This window comes from Mesoplodon bidens (genome assembly GCF_964165515.1).
Source record: "Mesoplodon bidens genome assembly, chromosome: 2".
NCBI lineage: Eukaryota > Metazoa > Chordata > Mammalia > Artiodactyla > Ziphiidae > Mesoplodon > Mesoplodon bidens.
The window spans coordinates 125,171,349-125,195,191 of NC_138177.1; the positions used below are offsets into that span (position 1 = coordinate 125,171,349).

Below are 23,843 nucleotides of genomic sequence, written 5' to 3' on the forward strand. Positions count from 1 at the left end.
GTGACTCTGACGTGTTGAGCCAGGGTGACTGTGTAAGAAAGAGAGTGCCATTGTTGGGATAGTAGGTATGTGGGTGTTTGGGATGCCCAGGGATGTTGGGACCCCTTCATTCTGGGGTGTGTGACCTGAGGACAAAACATCCAAATAAATGTGAGTCTTAAGAGAGAGACATTTGGGGTTCAATAGAAATGTACCATGAGCAACAAATACAAGCCACATATATAATTTTAAATTTTCTAGTAATGTCATTTTTTAAAAAGTAACAAGAAACAAGTGAGGCTAATTTTAATAGTGTACTTTATTTAACACACTATATCAAAGATAGTTTCATTTCATTAGTCATTACATATCCCAGAATCTCAATTTTCTCCAGCCATGTTTCAAGTGCTTAATAGTCATGTACATCTGGAAAGACCAGTTTAGGAGCTGGTAATAAAGTCAGCACCTTTCTTTGTTTGCAGGTGTGAACCCATGTTTTGGTTTTTCCTGCTTTTTTTTTTGCTGTTACGAACAATGCTGTAATGAACAGTCATACACACAACTTCTGGTGCAGCAGTTGGGGCAGTGTACTCTTGGGAGTGGGCCTTGTGCACAGCAGCAGCGGAGACGGGCCTCATTGTCTTCCCAGGTGGCTGCTGCAGCTCATGCTCCTGCTAGTAAAATGCAAAAGCACTCACATGGCTCCACATCCTCATTGACATTTGCAAAAGTCACGTTTCATTTTTGTCGAGCTAGTGGGTGTAAAATGGTTTCTTACTCTGTCATAATATTCATTTCTCTGATGATTAATGAGCTTGAATACCTTTCCAGATCCATTTGAACCTTCATCTTTTTCTCTTCTGCGGAAATCACAAATATTTATTCATTCAAATATAAGTATATTTACATTATGTATGTTATAGATGTCATATTATATTTGTATATGGGTCGTATATTCATTTACAAATGGTTATTGAACACCCTCTGCTAAATACTGGTCTAGGTACTGGGAATGAACTAGCGAGGAAAAAATGATATAGTCCCAAATTCTGCCTTCATGGAGTTTACATTCTAGTGTGTGTGCAGTGACCAGGGAGAGACCAAAAAAAGGTAAAATGTTGTCTGACGTATGTCAGTGAACCTGGGTTTAAGTCTGGCTCAGCCATTTTACGGCATTAAACCTTGGTTTCTGCAAATGTAAAAAGGAGATGTCAATAATATTTATCTTCTATTGTTTATTAAATGCATATAAAGAACTTGACACAGTGTCAGGCAAATTGTAAGGATTTGGCAAATGCTAATGACAATAAGAAGAAGAAGAAGAAGAAGGAGAAGAAGAAGAAGAGGAAGAAGAAGAAGAAAAAGAAAATATAACTACTATTTTCCCCTTTCTTGCTTCTATTTTTTCTTCTAGGTTTTTTTTTTTTTTTCTTTTTTTCCAGTTACAACTACTGAAGTTTCAGATTACATATGTTTTGGTTTTTTTGAAGCATTGGCTCTCATGTAGGTGTCAACCTCCTGGTATTTTCTGCAGCAAGACAGATGACTTTGGCTAATTTTGAGATGTGTTGTTTTCTAACTTCTTAAATCCCAAGAACCAAGAGCCTGAGTACATGTACTTTTAAAAAATCTGCATCACGTTGAATAGGCAAAAATGTGGGAAAATCCAGAGGAATATCTTATATAATTCAGGGCTGTGTTCTGTGAGTATAAATCTTGCTTGAATTAATCATTTCAATCCAATAACCAATTTATTGTTAATTTATGTGCAAAATACCATGTAGGGGAGTTGCATATGACTTTATTAATCTTTGGAATAATAATTTGTCCCTTTTTCTTAGATAATGATGTTGAAAATGATCTTCAGTCATACATCAGTTGAGCACTGCAAGATGTACACAGAAAAGCAGAAAGAGTGCAGCCTCTTCTTAATAGCTGTTCGCCTGGCTTCACTGAACCAGATCTTGGATCCCTGGGTTTATCTGCTGCTAAGAAAGATCCTTCTTCAAAAGTTTTGCCAGGTAGCAAATGCTGTCTCCAGCTGCTGTAATAATGGAAAGAAAGTACAGACTATCTCACTATCCAATGAAATAACACAGACAGAGGCATGAAAGAACTCTTAATCAACTTGCATGTTCACAGCTTTTGACAACAAATAACCCTAAACCTTACGGTGAATTTAGGCATATCTGGCATGCCACTGTTTATGCATTGAAGTAGAATTTTTGATATCAGGCTAAATGGTCTCAGAAGCATAGATAATCTCCTATGTGCCAGAAGTATTCAAACACAAAAAAAGGAAAATAGATTAATAACAGTCTAGTGTTTGGGTGACTCTGTCATTTGTAGCTGAATATGCGATTATTTATTAGGTGAAGACTTTTTTTTCTATATAAATGATCTTGGTCTGTGATGGGGGCGGGACGGGAATAGTTAATATTCTAGTATTCTGAATACATGGGGAATTTAACGCACAGATCGTTGAAGACAAGGTTTGTTTTTGCTCAAAGACCTTGGCCTTCTGCTTTCTCTTTTACTCTCTCTCTTTCTCTTTCTCTCTGTGTCACTCTTATTCCTCTTATACTTTTTTAAAAAGTTGAGTTAGGATAAAAAAAAAATCTGTAATGTATCCACAGTGTTCCTTAGTACTGATGTTATTTAAATATTGTTCAATATGTAAATTAGCTGCTAACCTTACAAAGTTTAAGTTTTGGTTGGGTTGGTAATTAGGTTTATTCATTATCTGAATCAGAGTCAATTCCATTTATTTCAGAAATGGTAGAGTTTGTGACCATCCAAAGTGCTAAATGTTCTTCCTTTTGATTACATTTTTAATTCCTACAAGCCTGCAGAAGATTCGTAAAACTGTGCTTGGGAGTCAGTGAAGTGATTTTTCAAAACGCTATTTAAGGACTGATTTGAGCACTAAATATAGGTACTCTGGCTAATTATCTTCCCTGATTTTCCACCAAAAGTATTCTCTTCAGTATTTTGGGTATTTAAATACTAACTCTGATTCTAAGACCAATAAATATTTTGAAGCTTCTATAAAGACTTTCCATAGTTTGACCTATTTATAGGATTAGTAAATTAATAATATTGATCCCTCACAGCACTTTCTCTGCCCTCTTCTCAAAGTAGCTCTATCTAAATATTTATTCTTAAAATGTTTCTCTCAGGGTCTACATGCGTACAAACCTTGATAGCTAAGCTTGATATCTTTTTGGCACAAGTAGGTCACTACATTAAGTTTTGAGAATTACACTTAAAAAGAAGATTTCCCCAACAAACACAACAATCTTTCAAATCAGACCTACATAAAATGGTCTTCATACTCTTTAGAGCATTCATTTTGCAAACTTACTAACATTTTCTCATGAAGATTTTAATTTGATTTTTCCTTTACTGCTTTCCTAGTTTTAAGAAACTTGAGATTTATTTATACTCCTTTATAGTAACTACATTTGTGTTTGTGTTCAGAAAGCATTTGGGGAAGAATTAATTTTAAGAGGTACAAAATATCTATTAGATTAATATGTACACCACTCTAAGTCAATCAGGAGGAATCAATTTAAATGACCATGTCAAATTGAGTGAGAAGGCAAGATCTGCTGGGAGCAGAAATAGAGACACAGATGTAGAGAACAAATGTATGGACACCAAGGGGGGAAAGTGGCGGGGATGGGGTGGTGGTGGGATGAACTGGGAGATTGGGATTGACATATATACACTAATATGTATAAAATAGATAACTAATAAGAACCTGCTGTATAAAAAATAAATGAATAAATATAATTCAAAAATTCAAATAAAAGAAAAAAATCTGCCAGGAGCACTTTTGTAACTCATGATCATTCCACTAGTCTAGGTTTTGGAAAAAAATGATGATAAATAACCTATACTAAAACCCCATTATAAAATCTCTCTATGCCATAGAATTGGATTATCCTACAGGTCACCTCATGGAGGATGAAACAAAACTACATACTGTTTTTTTCAGGAAAAAAAGTGTACTTAAATGATCTTATAGTGAATAGGTTTTACCTCTTGAGTGGTCCTCAGACCCTAGGTTTAGATATACACATAGTGTAGATCCAAGTGGTATGAGCTTGATTGGGTTATTTCTTCCAACACCTACTACAGCACTTGGAATATAGAAAGTGTTCAATGACTGTTTGTTCAGTGAATGAATGAATCATTATCTGCCAAAACCAAGTGCACATTGGTGGGGCCCCACAATATGGTTGAAGCGCTTCATGCCATTACAGACCATCAAGCTGATAAAGTGAATGATTTCTGCTTGTTTAATTACAGAAACACAAATTTATCTTCAGATGTGCAGTGTCATATTGCTGCATAACAAAATGCGTTATTTGTATTAATAATTTAAGAGACTGCTACTCCCAAGTCGTAATTGAGATTATTGTCAAAGAAATATCACTTTTCATCAAACCACAGAAATGCATAAAGACAAAACAGCCTAAAACTCATGCTTAACTACAAAACAAATTCCTGCTCAGGGATACATGGTAGTTGTGGATGATGGCATTTTTTGAACAAGCTTGAAAAGGAATCTAAAAAAAAAAAAAAATGGTTCTGAAGAACCTACGGTCAGGACAGGAATAAAGATGCAGATGTAGAGAATGGACTTGAGGACACAGGGAGGGGGAAGGGTAAACTGGGACGAAGTGAGAGAGTGACATGGACATACATACACTACCAAATGTAAAATAGATAGCTAGTGGGAAGCAGCTGCATAGCACAGGGAGATCAGCTCAGTGCTTTGTGAACACTTAGAGGAGTGAGATAGGGAGGGTGGGAGGGAGACGCAAGAGGGAGGAGATATGGGGATATATGTATATGTATAGCTGATTCACTTTGTTATAAAGCAGAAACTGGCACACCATTGTAAAGCAATTGTACTCCAATAAAGATGTTAAAAAAAAGAAGAATTAATGAATAGGTAAATAATTGAAACAAGTAATTCTGGAAGAAAGATCTGGATATAAGAGGCTATCTTTTTAGTAGAGACTTTAAAATATAATATTATTGTCAAAAAAAACAGGAGATGGAAAAGGAAGAATTATGTAAGCAGCATGTGAGTTTTGTTATGTAGGCAGCCCTTTGTTAGTACATGGAAAACCTGATAAGAAATATAAGTCCTAAATGATATCAGCCTTTGGATGATAGCTGAAGTTAGATTTCAGAGATGTTGTTCAGAGGCCCTAGATGTGGTTAAGAAGTAAACATCTAAAGTCACTGCAGAGGAGTATGTCAGTTTCCACGTTTAAGTTCATTGGCCTTTAAATTCACTCGCATATACTTAGTTTATCCATGCATATATCTGAGCAGGAAAAAAATGCATGCATAAATTATGAGAATTACAAAACTTCTCAGTATTGGTTAAAAAAATAAATAGAGACCTAGGAAACTAAATAGAAAGTAGTGAGTGAATTCAATATAGAAATATATGTAATGTCAGCTGTCGTAGATTTTACGAAGCAGTTTTGATTTTCCAAACAGTGAATTTATACCGCTATGTTGTGTCACAGAAGAGAATGATGACACATCAACCAATTAGAACAGTTTACTTTTCAAGTAAAATAAGTATGGTGGATATCTTTAAAATATTTTAAATTGAAGAAACAAAATGTGTTATCCCAAGATTTATCAAATTTACCTAATGCTATATATGAAGTTATTTTAAGTAAGCGCAAGCATTTAATCATGCCAGATTTAAATGATTGTCAATTTTTTTTTTTTTTTTTTTTTTGCGATACTCGGGCTTCTCACTGTTGTGGCCTCTCCGCTTGCAGAGCACAGGCTCCGGACGCGCAGGCTCAGAGGCCATGGCTCACGGGCCCAGCCGCTCTGCGGCATGTGGTATCTTCCCGGACCGGGGCATGAACCCATGTCCCCTGCATTGGCAGGCAGACTCTCAACCACTGCGACACCAGGGAAGCCCCCATATAGTCTCTATTTTATAATTCCTAAAGTGATGATTCTATTAAAGGCTTATAATTTATACAAGTTGAGTTGTAAACCATTACATTATGATACCACAAGCCAAGTACATTTTGATTCTCTAGAAATGCAGTTCAATCAGACATATACCATATTTATTCATATATAAGTCACACATTTTATCTATTGAGAATGAAAATTATTTTATTTTCAGAAGTTTTACATCAATCTGTTTCAAATCATAAACAACTCAAATATCCACTGGAGTGCTTATTTCTTCATTAGGAACGAGACTGTTCCCCGAGTGCCCTTGCCTCCAGCCTGTTTTTTCCATTTTCTCACAGAGAAAAAGTAACAGAAATATTTACTATGGTGAAGCTGGGATTGTTTTTAAGAGAGAGAATGGTTTCACATTTCTAATATGCTAACGTCCTAATATATGAAACGTCTGAGTCTGCTTTTTAATATCTGCTTTGATGAAATAATTTTATTATGGGAGTAAAGATAAGAAGGAAAGAGATTACCATCAGATACAAATTAGCCTTTTCAGGCTTTTTGAGCATTTTAGAGATGATAGCACTTCTAAATTTTTTAAAGCAGATCTTAAATTCTTTTTTTAATTGTTTTAGAATTAGAATATTTTGGCTTTTTAATTAAAGTGAATCAGATATCTAGCCAAAAGCTAGCCAATCACCAGACTTTAATAGTTATTTGAAAATAGTTTATTTCTATGGTTTTCAGTTGCTGTAGAAATCAAAGCTCTAATGTTCAGCAGGAGAAAATGTGTATGACTTACTGATGGACTTCAATGTTCTTTCAGCTTTTGAGAGGACACTCATATGGAGCCAGCATGGAGGGTGGGACAGAGAACAAAGAGAAAGAAGTGAAGGAAAACCTGTGTATTTCTAACTTGTCAAGATTCTTCATCCTTTTAGGCCATTTCACAGAAGCAAGGAGAAGAAGAGGCCACATTTATCTTTTCATAATTAAGCATCAGTAGGACAAAGCGAGGAGTGGCCAGTGTTCTTTTCTGTAAGAGTGAACGTTAAATTCACTCAAGTCATCACTGACTGCTAAACTCTTTTTCTTCCCAATCTTCCTGCATACATATGAAATATCTTACCTTCTCCCTCTTCTTTAACCAAACAATTTTGTACAAATAGCATAAAGTTGAACATTTCTTTAAGGAAACAAATTAAAAATAGGCACTGATTATTTTGATCTGTTTACAACAAATGAATATATTATTTTCAAAATGTATCTAAGTAAGAATTGAAATCATTGGCACTTTAATCAATCATGAAAAGCTCAGTATAGAAAGTGTACATTTCTCCACCTCTCCTACTCAGCATCCCATCCCTACACACTTGGTTAAATGGGAAGGTATACTGTTGTCACCTTTATGTAGTTAGTTATCTTAAGTGTATTTAAACATATCTTCCAGTATGTTTTTAAGGGTAGTCTTCAATATGGTGGAGACAAAAAATAAAAGAGACTATGAAAAGTACATCAGAATTTTGATGGCATTCTAGTCATAGCTAGTCTGTGTACTTAACAAATGTACATTATTTATGTTGTGCTTGTCAATGGAAAATAAAGTCAAATGTTTTGAAATGTCCCTGTCTTTCTTTCCTGATGCCAACTCATGTCAGGAATGTTTTACTTATAATCACATTAAGCATTTTGCTAAAATCCTATTTGATGTGCTTTGTCAAAATAACAGCACAATGTAATGCAATAGCATCATCCTATCTGTAACATTTAAATCATTTTGTTTTATATTCCATAATAACATATAGTACAAATTATCACTGATGTGCTATAAACTTGAGAGGTGCTTTTTTTTTTTTTTTTTTTTTTTTTCCGGTACACGGGCCTCTCACTGTTGTGGCCTCTCCCGTTGCAGAGCACAGGCTCCGGACGCGCAGGCTCAGCGGCCATGGCTCACGGGCCCAGCCGCTCCGTGGCATGTGGGATCTTCCCAGACCGGGGCACGAACCCATGCCCCCTGCATTGGCAGGCGGACTCTCAACCACTGCGCTACCAGGGAAGCCCGAGAGGTGCTTTTCAATATGATACCTAGTCATGTTATAATCTCAGAATTTTTGTTTTTAATACAAAAGCACATTTATAAATTATTCTAAACTTAGTTCTACTTTCTTGTGGATTTGAATATAATCTACAGGCAGCTAACATAAGAATTGCCCTTGTTCATAGTCAGCTCCTTCAGCAGACTTGTACCTGTGTATTGATGTGAGCTGATTACTAATAGAGATGTGTTGGGCTACCCCACTACCCTATTCCATGTGCTTATTCAGCTCAACTCTACTTCTTCCTCCCTCAGTGACGGGAGAAATTCTGTAGAACATAGATTGCAAAGCCAAGCTCATTATAAGTAACACACCGAGCTCACCCTCCTTCCTCCTAAGAAAAGGCATTTAGGGAGAGCTCTGCCATAAACCCCTGACCAAACCTTTTTTTTTTTTTTTTGGCTGCACTGGGTCTTCATTGCTGCACACGGGCTCTTTGTTGTTGTGGTACATGGACTTCTCTAGTTGTGGCGCACAGGCTGCAGCACACACGGCCTCAGTAGTCTGAATAGTTGCGGCACACTGGCTTAGTTGCCCCGTGGCATGTGGTATCTTAGTTCCCCGACCAAGGATCAAACCTGCATCCCCTGCATTGGAAGGTGGATTCTTAACCACTGGACCACCAGGGAAGCCCCCGACCAGATCTTATGATCTCTACAGTCTTTGTCTTGTAGCATTTGAGGTAAACATCATGGCTATCTTCTGGTACACCAAGAATTTCCACTACAACGCTGATGAACCTACATGCCATGGAATGACATTGCCCAGTTTCATGTTCTCAGAGGACAAGGAGTCAGGCATCTTTAGATACCTAGGAGGTTGTTGTGCTCACCTAAAACAGTCTCGAGTAAACCTATTTTGGAGGAAGGTACTCAGAATCCAAGCCAATCCTTCAGACTTGTTATTTTCTTCAACATATATTTGTTGTGTACGAATTATGGGCTAAGCATTCTGGTAGGCACTAAAACACAGGGCTTTAAAAAACAAACAAACAAACCCAGCTTTCAATGAATTTATAATCTAGTAGGGGAATAGCAAATCATTTGAACAGAGCTGCTATTGGGGTAAGCCTATGGTAATGAAAGCATATGGGGGAGGTGATGCTGAAATAAGAAATAGTTTCTTGTAGGAGTTGACATTTAATCTGCATTTTGGAGAAAGGAGTTGGTATTAACCAGGAAGGTGGAGGCACATTTTAGGATATTTTTTCACTCCACTCTGCCCAAAGCAGTACAATTTCCAAGGCATTCAAACTGACTAAATTCTAGTGGCCCTGTAAAAAGTGTGGGTCTGAATCGTGCATATCTCTGTAATCTCACAGAGTGGGGAAAAGTGACTTGGCCTTAGGGCAGGATTTCTGAACCATGGAACTCTTGACACATTGAGGCAGATAATTTTTTGTTGTGGGGTGTTGTCCTGTACATTGTAAGCTGTTTAGCAGCTACCCTGGCCTCTACTCACTGGATGCCAGTAATACCGCCCTAGTTGTGACAATAAAAAATGCCCCCAGACATTGCCAAATGCAGCATGGAGGACATATTGGCCCCTAGTTGGGACCCTCTGCCTTAGGGCAAGGGCCATGGCCACTAGGAGGAAGCTATGTGTGAGGGTTTTCAGGACAAGGCCATCTGTGGAATCTTGGTCCTGACAGGCACCATTCTGGCATTTCTCAAGGAAGCAGGCATTAAAATGCCAGTTTGTGTCTGACTGCACAAAAATGTGGCACTACCACTACAGCAGTGCCCTGATCACCATGGGCCCTGATCCACTTCTGTAATCACATAAACCTATTCACAGACAAAGAGGTACAATTTCTTAGAAAGTATCATCTTTCTATTGATGCCTCCAATCCCTATTTTGTTCTTGATAAGAGGCCCTAGGGTTATATATCTCTCAAAGGGATATCTAAAGATGGTCCATTTCTCTCAGGACCTCGAAAATCTGTTATAATTCCTCTTAATAAAGTTCACATTTCCAGGCAAGGTGCGTTAGTAAGAGAGAACTGATTTACCAAATTCTGTCTTTTATGGAATTTTTGCATGTCTGATCTGTGTTACAGAGTTGTAAGAGCTTTATTTAATCTGAGACATAATTTTTATCAAAGAGCAGTCAAACCTGGGGCAAATGTCTCTTTACAGTCTGTGCTTTTCTGAGTTCGTGCCAGTCTGTAGTACCTCAGGTATAGAGCTATTACCATACATTTTGCTGACAGAGTTCAAGTCATGATCTCTATAACTGACATTTAAACTCTAGTTTGCATGAAATGGGAAGTTGAAAAACTTAAACCACAAATCTGACACAAAATTAAAATGAAAACAAAGGTACTCATTAGTTTACTGTAAATTTCTGAGGCAAAGTAGGGAAGGTCTATGGATAATCAGTGCTTATGCTTAATATTATTATGCAATTTTTAAAAAGAAGTCTTTGAGTGTAACATGCAAGGTTGTTTGAATTCAATTTTGAAAAGAACATTGGAAGAAAATAATTCTGAAACCATCACAACCCATTGAGGCCTTTTAAAATTAAATTTAACTAGAAGTACCCAGTGGAACACTGGTTCTTAAACAATGTGGGGTCAGAGACCCCTCTGATAGTCTGGTGAAAGTTTTGGATCCCCTTCTCACAAAAAGCACAGAGAATTTTTTTACAGTGTCAGAGATTGTGCAGTCCTCCTAGAGTCTGTCTACAGATGTCTTGGAAATTTATACACACAGGTTAAGAATTCTCACTGTGAGAGAATCTTTGTGATTCAAGGAACCTCACAAGTGTCCATGTTTGGTTTGAAAACTAAAATCGAAAACCGCAGCTAAATCAACATAATTACTTCCCTGTGAATACCAAAATTCCTTGACATCTCATGTCAAGGAATGACATGCCCATAATAGTCAATCAGCATAATGCCCATAATAGTAAATAAACATAATGGGGGGTAGAATTATTAAAAGGAACTGAAATAATTTTTAAAAATTGCCATCATGTGGGGAAAAGAACAACACAATCCCAAACAGAATAGGGGCAATATAGGTTACTTGCCAAAAACAGGTTGAAAAATGAAAGGATCATTTTTTGAAAAAGAATTACAAGTTATCCAATGACACATTAGCCTTACACAGAGTTTTAGTTTTGCCTTGTGTTGATCCAGCAAGAGAGATTTAAAACCAACTATTTAAAAAATCAATTAAAATAAATTACACCTCACCTGAAAAATGCAATCTCTAAAATGGTTAGAATCTAACTTCCAGTTACTTTCTGTTACATGACTTTATGTTATGTTATGTATATGGATAAATATATTTTTACACTTCTGCCTGTACTATAGTTTTGTGTTGCTATTTAGAATGAAAGCAGCAAGGAGGACCTATTGATTGAAACTTTCAGTAAAATGCAAGGCATACACCTGCAGACCTTCTTACAAATGTAAAATTAATGATGCTTTAAGCCAATTCTTGAAGCTATTACTGGAATGCAGTATTGATGTTTATAGTTTGTACTTCTCTAGAGGGAAACATCTGGAGCAATTAATGACATTTATCTTTGCATTTTTCTTGCCTTATTGAGGAAAAAAGTGCCATCTTAGAGCACTGAAATATTTATATTTTGGAAACCTCACACTTTGATACCAGAGCATCCTACATTCTGGATGTGTGTATGTGAATTGGACGTGTATGTATGTGAATTGGACAGCTGTACATAGTATGCATGAAATTGCAGGTTGATTTTCATAAGTCAGTGGTTTGGAGTCTTCTCCTTAGAAGATCCATGAAAAGCCATTTTTAGAGGAAGAGCAATTGCTCTTTGTTACTTATTTTCAACATTCCTTGACCATTTAAAACATTTTTTTTTTGCCTGGCCTCTTTATTTTAAGAATTGCAGTAACAGAATTAATTTTTACTTGAAAAATTTTGGAGAGATAATATTCATTTACTGCCAAGCTCTGAAGGGGAACCACTGCCTTAAATGTTTTGCAGCCCTAGTTAGACATGCATGGCTCCTCTCCTTATGACAGATTTTCTCCCACCATAGCCATTTTGCATATTTCTGCTACTATCCCTTCAGCAGAATTGTCATTGAAACCTAAAATAATTCATTTATTAATTTAATTAATTAATATTTGACCGCTACTAACAGATTGCATGTTTAAAGTATTTTAAAGCTTTTTTTTTTTTTTTCAAGAAGATGTTGTGGGTAGGAGTTTATTAACTAATTTATTTATTTTTGCTGTGTTGGGTCTTCGTTTCTGTGTGAGGGCTTTCTCTAGTTGTGACAAGCGGGGGCCACTCTTCATCACGGTGCGCTGGCCTCTCACTATTGCGGCCTCTCTTATTGGGGAGCACAGGCTCCAGACGCGCAGGCTCAGCAGTTGTGGCTCACGGGCCTAGTTGCTCTGCAGCATGTGGGATCTTCCCAGACCAGGGCTCGAACCCGTGTCCCCTGCATTAGCAGGCAGATTCTCAACCACTGTGCCACCAGGGAAGCCCCCTTAAAGCATTTTTAAAGCAACATCATTTCTCTAAAATGTTCTCTAAATTTTAGTGGGTCATAATGAAAAAGAAAAACTCCCAGCGTTGGACAAGGAGTCAGAACACTTAAGTCTGTTTATCTAATTTGCTATTCAGTGGTTGTTTTCCCTTGACAATTTAGTAAACCTCTCTGAACTTGAATTTTCTTATCAGTACAAGATTATTAGGATTAAATAAGAATGAAGATAAGGACACTTTTGAAAGCACTATACAAGTAGGTAATGGTTAATATTATTTTATTATCTGGATTTCATCAATGGGACATTAAATTTAATTATGATTTTTCTCATCTCAAACCACTATAGTACAGTCTGGCTAACTTAGTATTGGGCATTCACCAGAACACACAAGTGATATTAGAAGTCTAGTTCTGGTCCCACATAGGGAAAGATACATAGCTTCTTTTAAGTTTATTTATCTCATCTGTACAATCAGAGGTTGGTTAATCTATATGTTATCTTGTAGCTGAAAAACCATGATTTTCCTTTCTTTCTGGAATGTCATGCAGCTCATCTTGTCAGCTAAACACAGACAAGTTTTTCTCTTTTGAATTTTGATAAACAGCTCATAGGAAATCTCTAGGTGACATAGACAGAAGTGCCTATAAAAGGTTTCTGTTCCTTTTCTCCCTAAAAAGAATTTTTAGTTTTCCAACCTCCTTCTCCTATGAGATTGTCCTCTTACCATACTGGAGGATCATTGAATTCAGGGGCCATGCCTTCTATTTCTTAAGTTTTTCTGCCTCCTTTCCTTTTCCTCCTCATCCAAACTACCAAATCCGATAATATTGATTGTTAGATGACAGATCTCATTTACTTATTTATTTTTGGCTCAGGAAATATTACAAAGATTAGATTGTGTAGATTTTTATACACTTGGGCTTATCAATGTGTGTGTGTGTGTGTGTCTGTGTATGGGATGTCCATTATATCTCAAATGTGTATTTTTTTCCTCAATGTTTCATTTTTAATCACAATGTTATGTTCATCCCTTTAAAAAGTCAAGTGGCACTAAATGCTTATTATGGCAGCTGAATGGATAAAGAAGATGTGATACACACACACACACACACACACACAATGGAATACTACTCAGCCATTAAAAAGAATGAAATTTTGCCATTTGCAGCAACATGGATAGACTTGGAAGGCATTATTCTGAGTGAAATAAGTTGGACAGAGAAAGACAAATACTGCCTGATATCACTTATATGTGGAATCTGAAAAATACAACAAACTAGTGAATAAAACAAAAGGGAAGCAGACTCACAGATATAGAGAACAAACTAGTGGTTACTAGTGGGGGGATGGGGCAATATAGGGTTGGGGATATATAAACGTGTTATGGGATTATATGAAATCATGTGTGTGAAACTTTTGAAAATTGTAAAGCACTATAGAATTTAAAGAATCTTTCATTCAGTTAAAAAAAAGCTTATTATGATACCCACACTCCTCATTCTAACCCTCCCCCCACCAGCCTGCTCTCCAGCTTTTTTTCAACATTTCTTCTGAAATATACCATCATATTTCTAAATAACATATTTATGTTTTTGTATCCTGCATAATCAACTTTGGACCTTGTAGGCTGATTTTCTATTTTGCTGGATTTAACTCTCTCCTCACTCATTGTCCCATTACGGTTCTAACACAATTTTATTAAATCAGAATTCAGTGTTTGAATTTTTATGATAATGTAAATATTCTTAACTGCAGAATCAGTAGAAGTGTCATCATGTTTCTTTTCTTGGACACATTTTTTTATTTTCTAGAGTTAAGAACTTATCAAGTTAAATTTGCTTAACTTTCTTTGTGTTAATGACCAAATCTTAACAGTTTTCCAAGTGCTCAAACCAATCAGATAATCTGTACCTCCTTTAGAGCCTAAGATTTTTTTTAAAGTTTCTCTTCTATTCAGCCTATTGCCTATTTTTTATTAGATACGCTGTTTCCTAGATTCCATGTCTTGATGTATTTCTTTAATAATTCACTCTTTTGATCACACCAGCTTTAAAATGGGCTTTTTAATAGAAAAAAAATAAATGTAAGAAACCAAGCTCCTAGAAAAGAAAATGATTTTAAATACACATGAACACTAACAATAATAGTGATAATAACAATAGTGGCAGATATCATTTTATGAGCACCTATATATTATATATGTTATCAAATTCTCATGTCAATGCCACAAGGTAGGTGTTATTACCACTACTTTCCAGATGAGAAGTCTGAGGCTCGGGGAAGGTAAATTGCGTGGCCAAGTCCACAGAGTTAGTGAGAAGTGTAGCTGGGATTCTCACCTGATTTCAGGTTAGAATGTAATTGTTGTGAATTCACTTAGTGAAGAACTACTACTATGATTATTTTCTGAAGCATCAAGTTTATCTGGGAGAAATCCTCTAAGGCCCCATGAAAGAAAGGCTTTGACTCTGTTCTGATGCCTGGGCATTTTTCCTCAGCCAGAAATAATCTTGGGCAGCAGTGGGAAGGTGGTTTTTCCAATAGTACTGATTAGATTCAGTAAACAAGATTTTCAGCAAAAATGTAGTCCTTATGTCCAATTTGGCGTGTGCACACTACTTAGAATATTCAGACCTTCCCTGTTGGATGCAGAGCTGCTTCTGCAGTGGAGAGAATATCACCACTGGCAGCAGATGGCTGCACAAAAAAGAGGGCACTTCCGCTTGCTGCCCATGCCTGTGAGTTTGGCTAAAAACTAAGAGCTTATCATGATCTGGGTTACTAAGTAAGCATCTCTTTCCGTCCTTTTGTGTTTTTTTTGTTTGTTTGTTTCTTTTTTTGTTTTTCCTTTCATATTTTCTCTCCTGCTTGTAAGGTAACTTAGGATCAGGCTTAATGAGAAGGTGTTTTTGCTCCCTAATGACACAGTGACTCCTGGGAGAATTTGTAAAATTCAGGATGGGCCAGAGAGAGAGCCGGCCATTTATCTGCAGTGAAACCATTCTGTTTATCACCTCCTCCTGTTTAATTTTGAAATTTGCTCTAGCTTCTTCCTGCAAAATACTATGCAATTTCATAGCAGAGCATATTTTATCTTTGAGAAATAGAAAAGCTGTCCCCAGTTTTTGAGTCTTTCTTCCCTTGTTGCTAGCAAGCGAAATCTATTTGGTATATTTGACATTTTATCCCTTCACAAGTTTTCTCTTCAACTGGCTGCTCTGTTTTCTTCAGAACTGGTCAGGCTGATTAGAACAGTGCAGAACATTTTGCTCAAGGGAATAAAATCTCAGCATCTCCAAAACTTGAATTCTATGTTTTCAGATGAATGAAAATGGCAACCCACCTATAGCAGTTTAACTTGAAAAATCAAAAAAAAATCAGTGCATCTTGGAATTTATCTTTGGTCTAATTTTGCACTTTACTATTTCAATTGCAACAATAGTCAGCAATTCTCAGGCATCTCAAGGGTCGATTAGCATCTATTCAGAACAGGCTTAACCCAATTACATGTAAACCTTTATTAAAAAAATTTTTTTTTTTTTTACTGACCCAGTAGTTAATTAAACCAAATCAAATGAGCCACTGCTTAAGGCAAATGTTTGAAGGGTAAATTCCTTCTGCCTGCCAACTTCTATGTAATTTGCACGAGAAATGGAGCCTGAAGATCTTCATACTTGTTTGTTGTTAATAATAATATAACTTTTAAAATAATGTAGTAATTTACAGACCTCATTTTAGGAAAGTAAGTTTTAAAGAGAATGGGTTCAGAAAGAAAAAAAGTAAAAACCGTGGATGATTACATTGCTTGAAGTTTCTTAATGGGAAACACCATTCTCCGTTTCATTGGATGGAGAATGATACACTCAAACTTAGGGGATCTTTCTCATTTGCATGAGACCACCATTTGGAAGGGAGAGAGTGATATCCTTGGAGAAAGGCAAGAGGCAACTAGGAAGCCAACTAGATTAGTAGGAACTTCGTTTGGATGAGAAGTGTCATGGTCAGATTACCTTCAGGGGTATAAAAGTATGTGTTTCAGAGTCAGACCTGGATCAAAGTTTGGGTTAATAGCTATGGAACTTGAAAGTAATTCCTTAAACTCTCTAAGATTTTGAATCCTTATATGAAGAATTGGGATTTTTGCACTTACTTTATAGGGTAGCTGTGAAGATTAAATGTGTAAATATTCCAGAAGAGTGGTTGGTATGATAAATATGCAGGGGTCGTTGTTATTGATGCTGTATTAATAGTAGTAATAGTAACCACAATAGCAATCTTAACTGCTTGAGGAATCCATAAACCATATTGGGAATGTGGAAAAAGACATCCCAACCTCTGTACTAATTCCTTAATATAATTTTGGGAGACCCAAACATATAGCATTGTGTTTGAGAGGATGGGAACTGTTATTAGACTAAATTTGGTGGCATATCCTAGATCTGTTAATTTATTAGTAGGCTGACCTTAATCAAGCTAATTAACCTAAACTTTCTAAACCTCAGTTTCTTTAACTATAAATGAAGATAATAATGTTATCTAAAGTTTAACAGATTTATTGCAAAGATTCAATGAAACAATGTGTGTACAAGTGTTTACCTAGCACCTGGCACATAATAAGCATTCAATAAATGGTTATTATTATGTTATAAATTATTATCACTAATATCAAAATCAAGCTCAGTTTCCAGCTGAGGCTGAATGTCTTCACAAGCATACAAATTTTATGCAAACTTCTCAAGACTTAGGGTAAGAAAATAAGGATGTGAGGCAATTCCCGGGTGTCCAGTGGTTAAGATTCCATGCTTTCACTGTCAAGGGCCAGGGTTCAATCCCTGTTCAGGGAACTAAGATCCCACAAACCACACAGTGTGGCAAAAAAAAAAAAAAAAAAATCCTTGGTCAAAGTGATTTCATTGCATGAAACCGGTTATGAAGTGGCTAAAATATTTGAAATGGTAGAAAGAAATTTGTCTGAATTTAGCTGTTGAGCGTGCTCTGCTTCAAACCCCATTCCTATGTGCTTTATATTCTGCCTTATGTGACACTAACTGAATCATAATTGGATCTAATCTCAAAGCCAGCCTTTCGAGGTCTGTGTTTACCTTATTAGTTTACAACATTTTTTGAAAACTCTACTCAGGAAAACAAGAATGTGATATTAAAAAAAAAAGAGCAACAACAATTATTTTCCCATTAAATTGGAATATCTGGTGGCCTTATTATCAATGATTTTATTGCCTAGGGTATCTGATTGTCCTCATTAAACATGAAAAACTGCCAAGATTATTAATTTGGTCAAAGTCAGCTTGTTATCTACTCTGATAATTTTTTACTATGTGTAAAACATATTTTAGAAGAATAAACTGAACATGAATAATAGTCATCAAATTTTTGTACATTACTAATCCTACTTAGTGTTTCTTTTTAAGTTTCTTGACCAAGAAAAAAGAGAAATATACTTTAAAATATAGCAAGAAATGATTGAGTAGGTGTTTAAGGAAGCTTTTAAAATTTGAAATAACTATAAAAAATCAATACAATTGCATCAATAAGGAGTTTTGTTTTGTTTTTTAAATCAACTTTTTTTAAAATCAATCAAGAGGAATTATTCTCAAAGAAAGACTTTATTTCATTTTCAGAGGGTGGGACAGAATAGGTCATGTTTTCCAGTTAAAATTAAACCTAAAGGAAACATATTCCTTATTTATTCAGCATGATCCTTAACTGGGTTAGAAATAGTTACATCTTTTTTGAAACACAGAATCAGACACTGCCATCCTTGTTGGAAGTGTTGAAATCACTGGCAACATTAATTGCTTCCTGAAGACGTCATTTCCATGTGCCACTGCCACCTGAAAGGTTTATAACATCATCAGTGGGAAAGCAGTAGGCAGCCTTATGAAAAGAGTTTGGGGATTCAAAGACATAGATTTGCAGCCTAGTTCTTGACTTAAAGGCTACATGACTGGGCAATATTTTAATCTCTTTCCACCTCTGTTTATTCATCTGTAAATTGGAAATAATGATTCTTATCTCACAGTATGGTGAAAGGAAATAAGATAATACATGTAAAAAGCACAGTAGAACTCAATCACTTATAGCCAGTATTGACATTAAATAACACTACTTGCAGTTGCAAAAATGCATTTATGCTACCTTTAGGAATAATATTAGTTGTAAGTGGTAACAATAAAATAATACTAATAAGTAATACTTAAAGAATTCTTTTATAATTTCTAAAGCATTTTAGCATATGTAGTTTTATTTGATCAAACTTTTAGGTAGGTAGAGAAGTACTGTTATTATTATCACTTTATAGGTAAAAACTAAGACTAAGAATGGATGGATATAAACTTCCAGTTATAAAATAAATGTCATGGGGAGGTAATGTATGGCATGGTGACTTTAGTTAATAATACTGGAATGTATATTTGAAAGTTGCTAAGAGAAGAGATCTTAAGAGTTCTCATCACAAGAAAAAAAAATCATAACTATATGTGGTGGTAGATGCTAACTAGGCCTATTGTGGTGACTATTTTACAAAATATACAAATATAAAATAATGTCTTACACCTGAAACTGATGTAATATTGTGATCAATTATATCTCAAAAAAAGAAAAAAAGACTAAGTGTAGTGTTTGGGCTTTGGAGTTAAGCTTCAGTTCAACTACCACCTCCACACTTGCCTAAGAGTGACTTTCATGCCCTTTCTAAGTCTCAGTTTTCTTATTTGGATAGTGGAGATAGTAGCAGTGCCCTCAAAAAACCTTTGATGCTTTCCCAGTATCCACTGTACAAAGTATGAATGTTTTCACTTCTTCAAAGCTCTCAGTAAGCTAGTCCCAACCCACCTTTCCAGATTTATCTGGCAACACAGATTCCCAGTCTTCTGGGAATCCTTTCCTCACACACATTATGTACTTTCACAGTTCTGTTTCTATGTTTTCTTTGCTTGACTGGTATTCTTCTTTTTTTGTGTGGTATGTGGGCCTCTCACTGCTGTGGCCTCTCCTGTTGAGGAGCACAGGCTCTGGATGTGCAGGCCCAGCGGCCATGGTTCACGGGCCCAGCTGCTCCGTGGTATGTGGGATCCACCCGGACCGGGGCACAAACCCGTGTCCCCTGCACCGGCAGGCGGACTCTCAACCACTGTGCCACCAGGGAAGCCCCTGATATTCTTCTTAATGGAAAAAATTCTACTCATTCATCAGGGCCCAGCTTAAATGACACCTATTCTAAAAATTCTTTCCTAATGCCTCATTTGGAATTACTAATTCCCCCTTTGTGCATCTACAATACTTTATTTATGCCTCTGTGATTACTTCTCCCTGCTTGACTTGTATTATAGTCAGTTATGCATGCTTCTAGCGCTCCTACTGGACTATTAGCTCCTTGAATGAGAGACCACATCTTTTTAATCTTAGCGTCCCAGGCCCTTCCATTTCCTCTCCTCCCGCAAACTTTGAAGTGTAGACACATAGTAGACATAGAAATATCTTTTAGATTGATTTAAACGACCACAGTACAAATAGTACAAATCAAAAATGCAAGAATTTCCAAGGAGGAGTTTTAAAAAAATTAAGGCTTACATAACTTATCACAGTGGTAGATATACAGTACATGTTTCAACAGATATTTGTTAACTACATTAGGGACTGAAATTAGAGATGATAGCATCCAAACTTTTGGCATACATGTCATTCAGAATGACCCTTATTCCTTCCCAGTAAAAGGTCCCTTGTTGCCATCATTGGACAAAATATTAAATTGGAGAGACCATTAGTCTCAGTGGGTGCAACACTTCTTATACTCATGATAAGCTTGTAAGGTAATGTGAAGGGAAAACCTTGCCTGTGTTGATTCACCTATCTGTTGATTCATCTGTCTGTGGAATAACCCAGGGAATGGGCCTGCTGAGAGGCAATCGTCCAGGCTGGCAGAGAGAAGAGAAGGCAGCTGTGGTTAGCAAGATAGTGTGAGAAGCAGAGCAGCCCTTGGCTGCATGGTCTAAATAGTCTGAGCTTTGGATCCCACACGCTTGCTCCTAGCCCTTTTGGCAACACAGCTGTGGAGTCAGAGGCTGATAAAGAGTGAAAGAACACTTTCTTTCCAAGAATGGAGAGCTTTTCAAGAGAAAGAAATTCTGACCAAATTCTCCTTTTGACCTGCAAGGAAGCTGAACTGGGAACTATCAGCCCAGCTCCAAGGCTTTGTTTGTTTAACACTTGGAAACACTTTTCTGCTTCCTCTCAGTACTCATATCACTAGACCACAGTTTCCCCATCAATTCTACTTCTCACTCACTTCATCTTTCATTCACCCACTCACTTCTGTCTGCCTGTTACTATGCTGGGCCACACATGGATACAGATTGCCCTCAAGGAGCAAAGCATGAATGTCACACACCTCAAACACTGAAAAACCCAAAAACACACCTGAGCAGCCGCCATAGGTCATTCCTGAAAAACTCTGCCCTGAGCCCTTCAGACAGAGACAGCAGATCTTACTTCCACTAATGCTCCTCAACCACACCCAGGCTTATTAAGGCACTGCAGCAAAAGGAGAGTCTGTTGGATGTTCTAGCCTAACCATACAAAATGTAAGTTGCTGCCTAAGACTGGCTCACTTGGCAATTTGTAGTGAATTTCTAAGAAAGAGTATGGCACTAGGGGTCCTCTAGCTCAGGTGCCAGAGGTGTGTTCACCAGTGACCCACGTGCAGGCAGGCACTTTACAAAGCAAACCAAAACCACGGGATCTTCCTTGGTTTCTCCAGGATCTTTCCCTTTAACAGAGACATCATCTGTTACATCTTCTGCTTTTTGGGAAGAACACGTAACAAAGGTAGGACAATGATACTGAAAAGTAAATGATTAAAGACAAATGTGTTCTACTGTGCAGAAAGGAAGTATGAGGTTCTTTTTCTTTCTCTTTAAAATATTTATTTATTTATTTGGCTGTGTTTGGTCTTAGTTACAGCATACAGCATCTTCTTTGTGGCATGTGGGATCTTTCATTGCAGCACGTGGGCTCAGTAGTTGTGGCGCGTGGGCTTAGTTGCCCTATGGCATCTTAGTTCCTCGACCAGGGATCGAACTCACATTCCCTGCATTGGAAGGCAGATTCTTAACCACTGGACCACCAGGAAAGTCCCAGGTTGAGGTTCTTAGAGACTACCTGGAGGTGGGAAGGAAGTATATCCAGCTCTAATATCTGAATTTGCTGTTAGAAGAGGGAGGAGTTCAACACTGAGGGGCTAACTATGTACTTTAATTGAAGTAAAAGAAAAAATAAAGTCAGTGGAATTTATTTTCAAGTATCTAATGGAATTAATCTCAAAGAGTTCTGCCCACAGTGATGTTGGAACTGTTTATGTTGTGAGTCTTGGACATATTTGGCTATAATATTCAACTCAGCCTCAATGATCATTCATCAAATGCTTCCAAGATGCCAGTCACTGTGCTAAGTGCTTAGAAACTCCATTTCTCATTCCTGTTTCCCTGAGTGGGATTCATAGCATAGGATGAGTCTTTAAATTTCTTTATTTGCTTGAGACCTAAAGGAAATCAAATGAAATGATGAAATGCTTGCTTGCCCTCTCTTCTGACTCTAACTTGGGTTGTTTCCACTTGAGAGCACTGTAAAGAGGAAGGCGTATTTTTGAGATTTTACTGCTAGGTGTGTCTACACAATTGGTTGCATAGAATCCTACAGCTGGAAGAGGCAGAAGAGATTGGGAGTCAAGAGAATTTCAGTTTGGTTCAACAGAGTACTATCTACAGGGATGACCCTGTGTGTGTGTGTGTGTGTGTGTGTGTGTGTCTGTCTGTGTGTGTGTAAGGTGGAATTAGGGGCAAGGGGTAATGGGTTGGACTTTGGACAGTACAAGACCAGCTATCTTTTTAGCCTAAGCTCAAGATCTCTCTTTTGTCTGTCATGTCTATTAGGCTTCTAATTGGAATTTCATTAAAAAATTGTTCTGCTTCTAAAAAAACCCCAAAAAACAAAAAGAACCTGTTTCTTCTACACGCTACTCTTAACACTTATGACACAAAATATGAGGTTTTCCTCCCCATATCAATTTTTCAACACCAGCTGGGTATCCTGCAATTCAATTATGACACTAAAGATTTTTAAAAGCTCTCGTGACCCTATAGGACCCATCATAGGATCTAAAATCCCAGAATTATTATTCCTTTACCCAAGAACATGGAAGACCCCATCTTAGGAAGTAAATGCATTATCTGGGTAAAAATAAAATAGTAAAGCGCTGTCATTCTCTAATATCTCAGAAACAATTATTTCCTTTGGCTCTAATTACTTAGTAGAGCCTCACAAGAATGAGACTTAGAACACCTAAGCTTTATGGTGAGTTGGGTATAGGATTTCTTTAGAAAACTGAGGAAAGCCATGAAGGCTAAGAGGGGCCAAGTTTGTAGGGAAGGTACTGGTGAGAGAAAACATAGGCCTGAAACAAATATGGCCCCTTTCAAAATCCTCTTCTGGACACACATCAGAGACTGAGGCACAGAATAAATCTCCCTACAATTCCCAGAAAGGACTGGGGCCCAGTCTACGTGTGCTCACTCCCTGGGTAGGTCGTCCTCTCCTTTCTCACTCCACATACATCCCCTATTCCCTCACCTTCTGGCTCAGATACTATATTGAAAGTCACAGTGAAAAAGAAAAGAAATAAAGCAAGTTTATAAGGGAAGACAGAGTTTGGAGAGGAGACAGGACAGGGGATGTCCTATCAGTCAGCCTTGATGATGGTGAGTGGCAGGTGGGTGGGTTTTCAAAAAAAAGCAGTTAGATGACTGGTCAGTTCCTCTTCTCCCATATGTTTCCTTGTACTCTAAAATATGAGGCCAGGGCCAGCCCCCAAGTTCACATCCTTGTAGAGTGTCTCATTTTTCAAGATCATATTGAAGAGGGAAAGTTCTAATGGTGTGTGTGTGTGTGTGTGTGTGTGTGTGTGTGTGAGAGAGAGAGAGAGAGAGAGAGAGAGAAAGCAAAGAGAGAGAGAGAGGTAGAGTTGAAGTTAGGTGACTTTCACTGCTAATCACATGGCAGCCCCACTCATCTAGTTTGAATTGGAAGGGAGCCTATGAAGTGAATCACAATCCAAAAGGCAGCTCTTGACAATCAAATTCAAACAAGCTACTTTCTTTTCGGCAAGAAGTTCAATCTCACTTTTACTACCTGTAAAATGGAATTATAACCTTTGTTATTTTGCTCCATGTAGATCTCAGATAATCTAATCTTTTTATTGCTATGAACCTTCCTGCTATATAAATAAGATAGTGGTATACTTCAGCTAGTTAAATACA

General features: G+C 37.1%; 1 protein-coding gene across 1 annotated transcript in view; it reads left to right on the forward strand.

The window, feature by feature from the left end:
• The window catches only part of PTGER3 (prostaglandin E receptor 3), a 77,710-nt gene that overhangs the window by 34,038 nt on the left and 19,829 nt on the right, over positions 1–23,843 (forward strand). Inside the window, exon 2 of the mRNA XM_081225602.1 lies at positions 1,821–2,000. Coding sequence (XP_081081728.1) covers positions 1,821–2,000 — 180 coding nt within the window. The remainder of the gene's footprint in view (positions 1–1,820; positions 2,001–23,843) is intronic.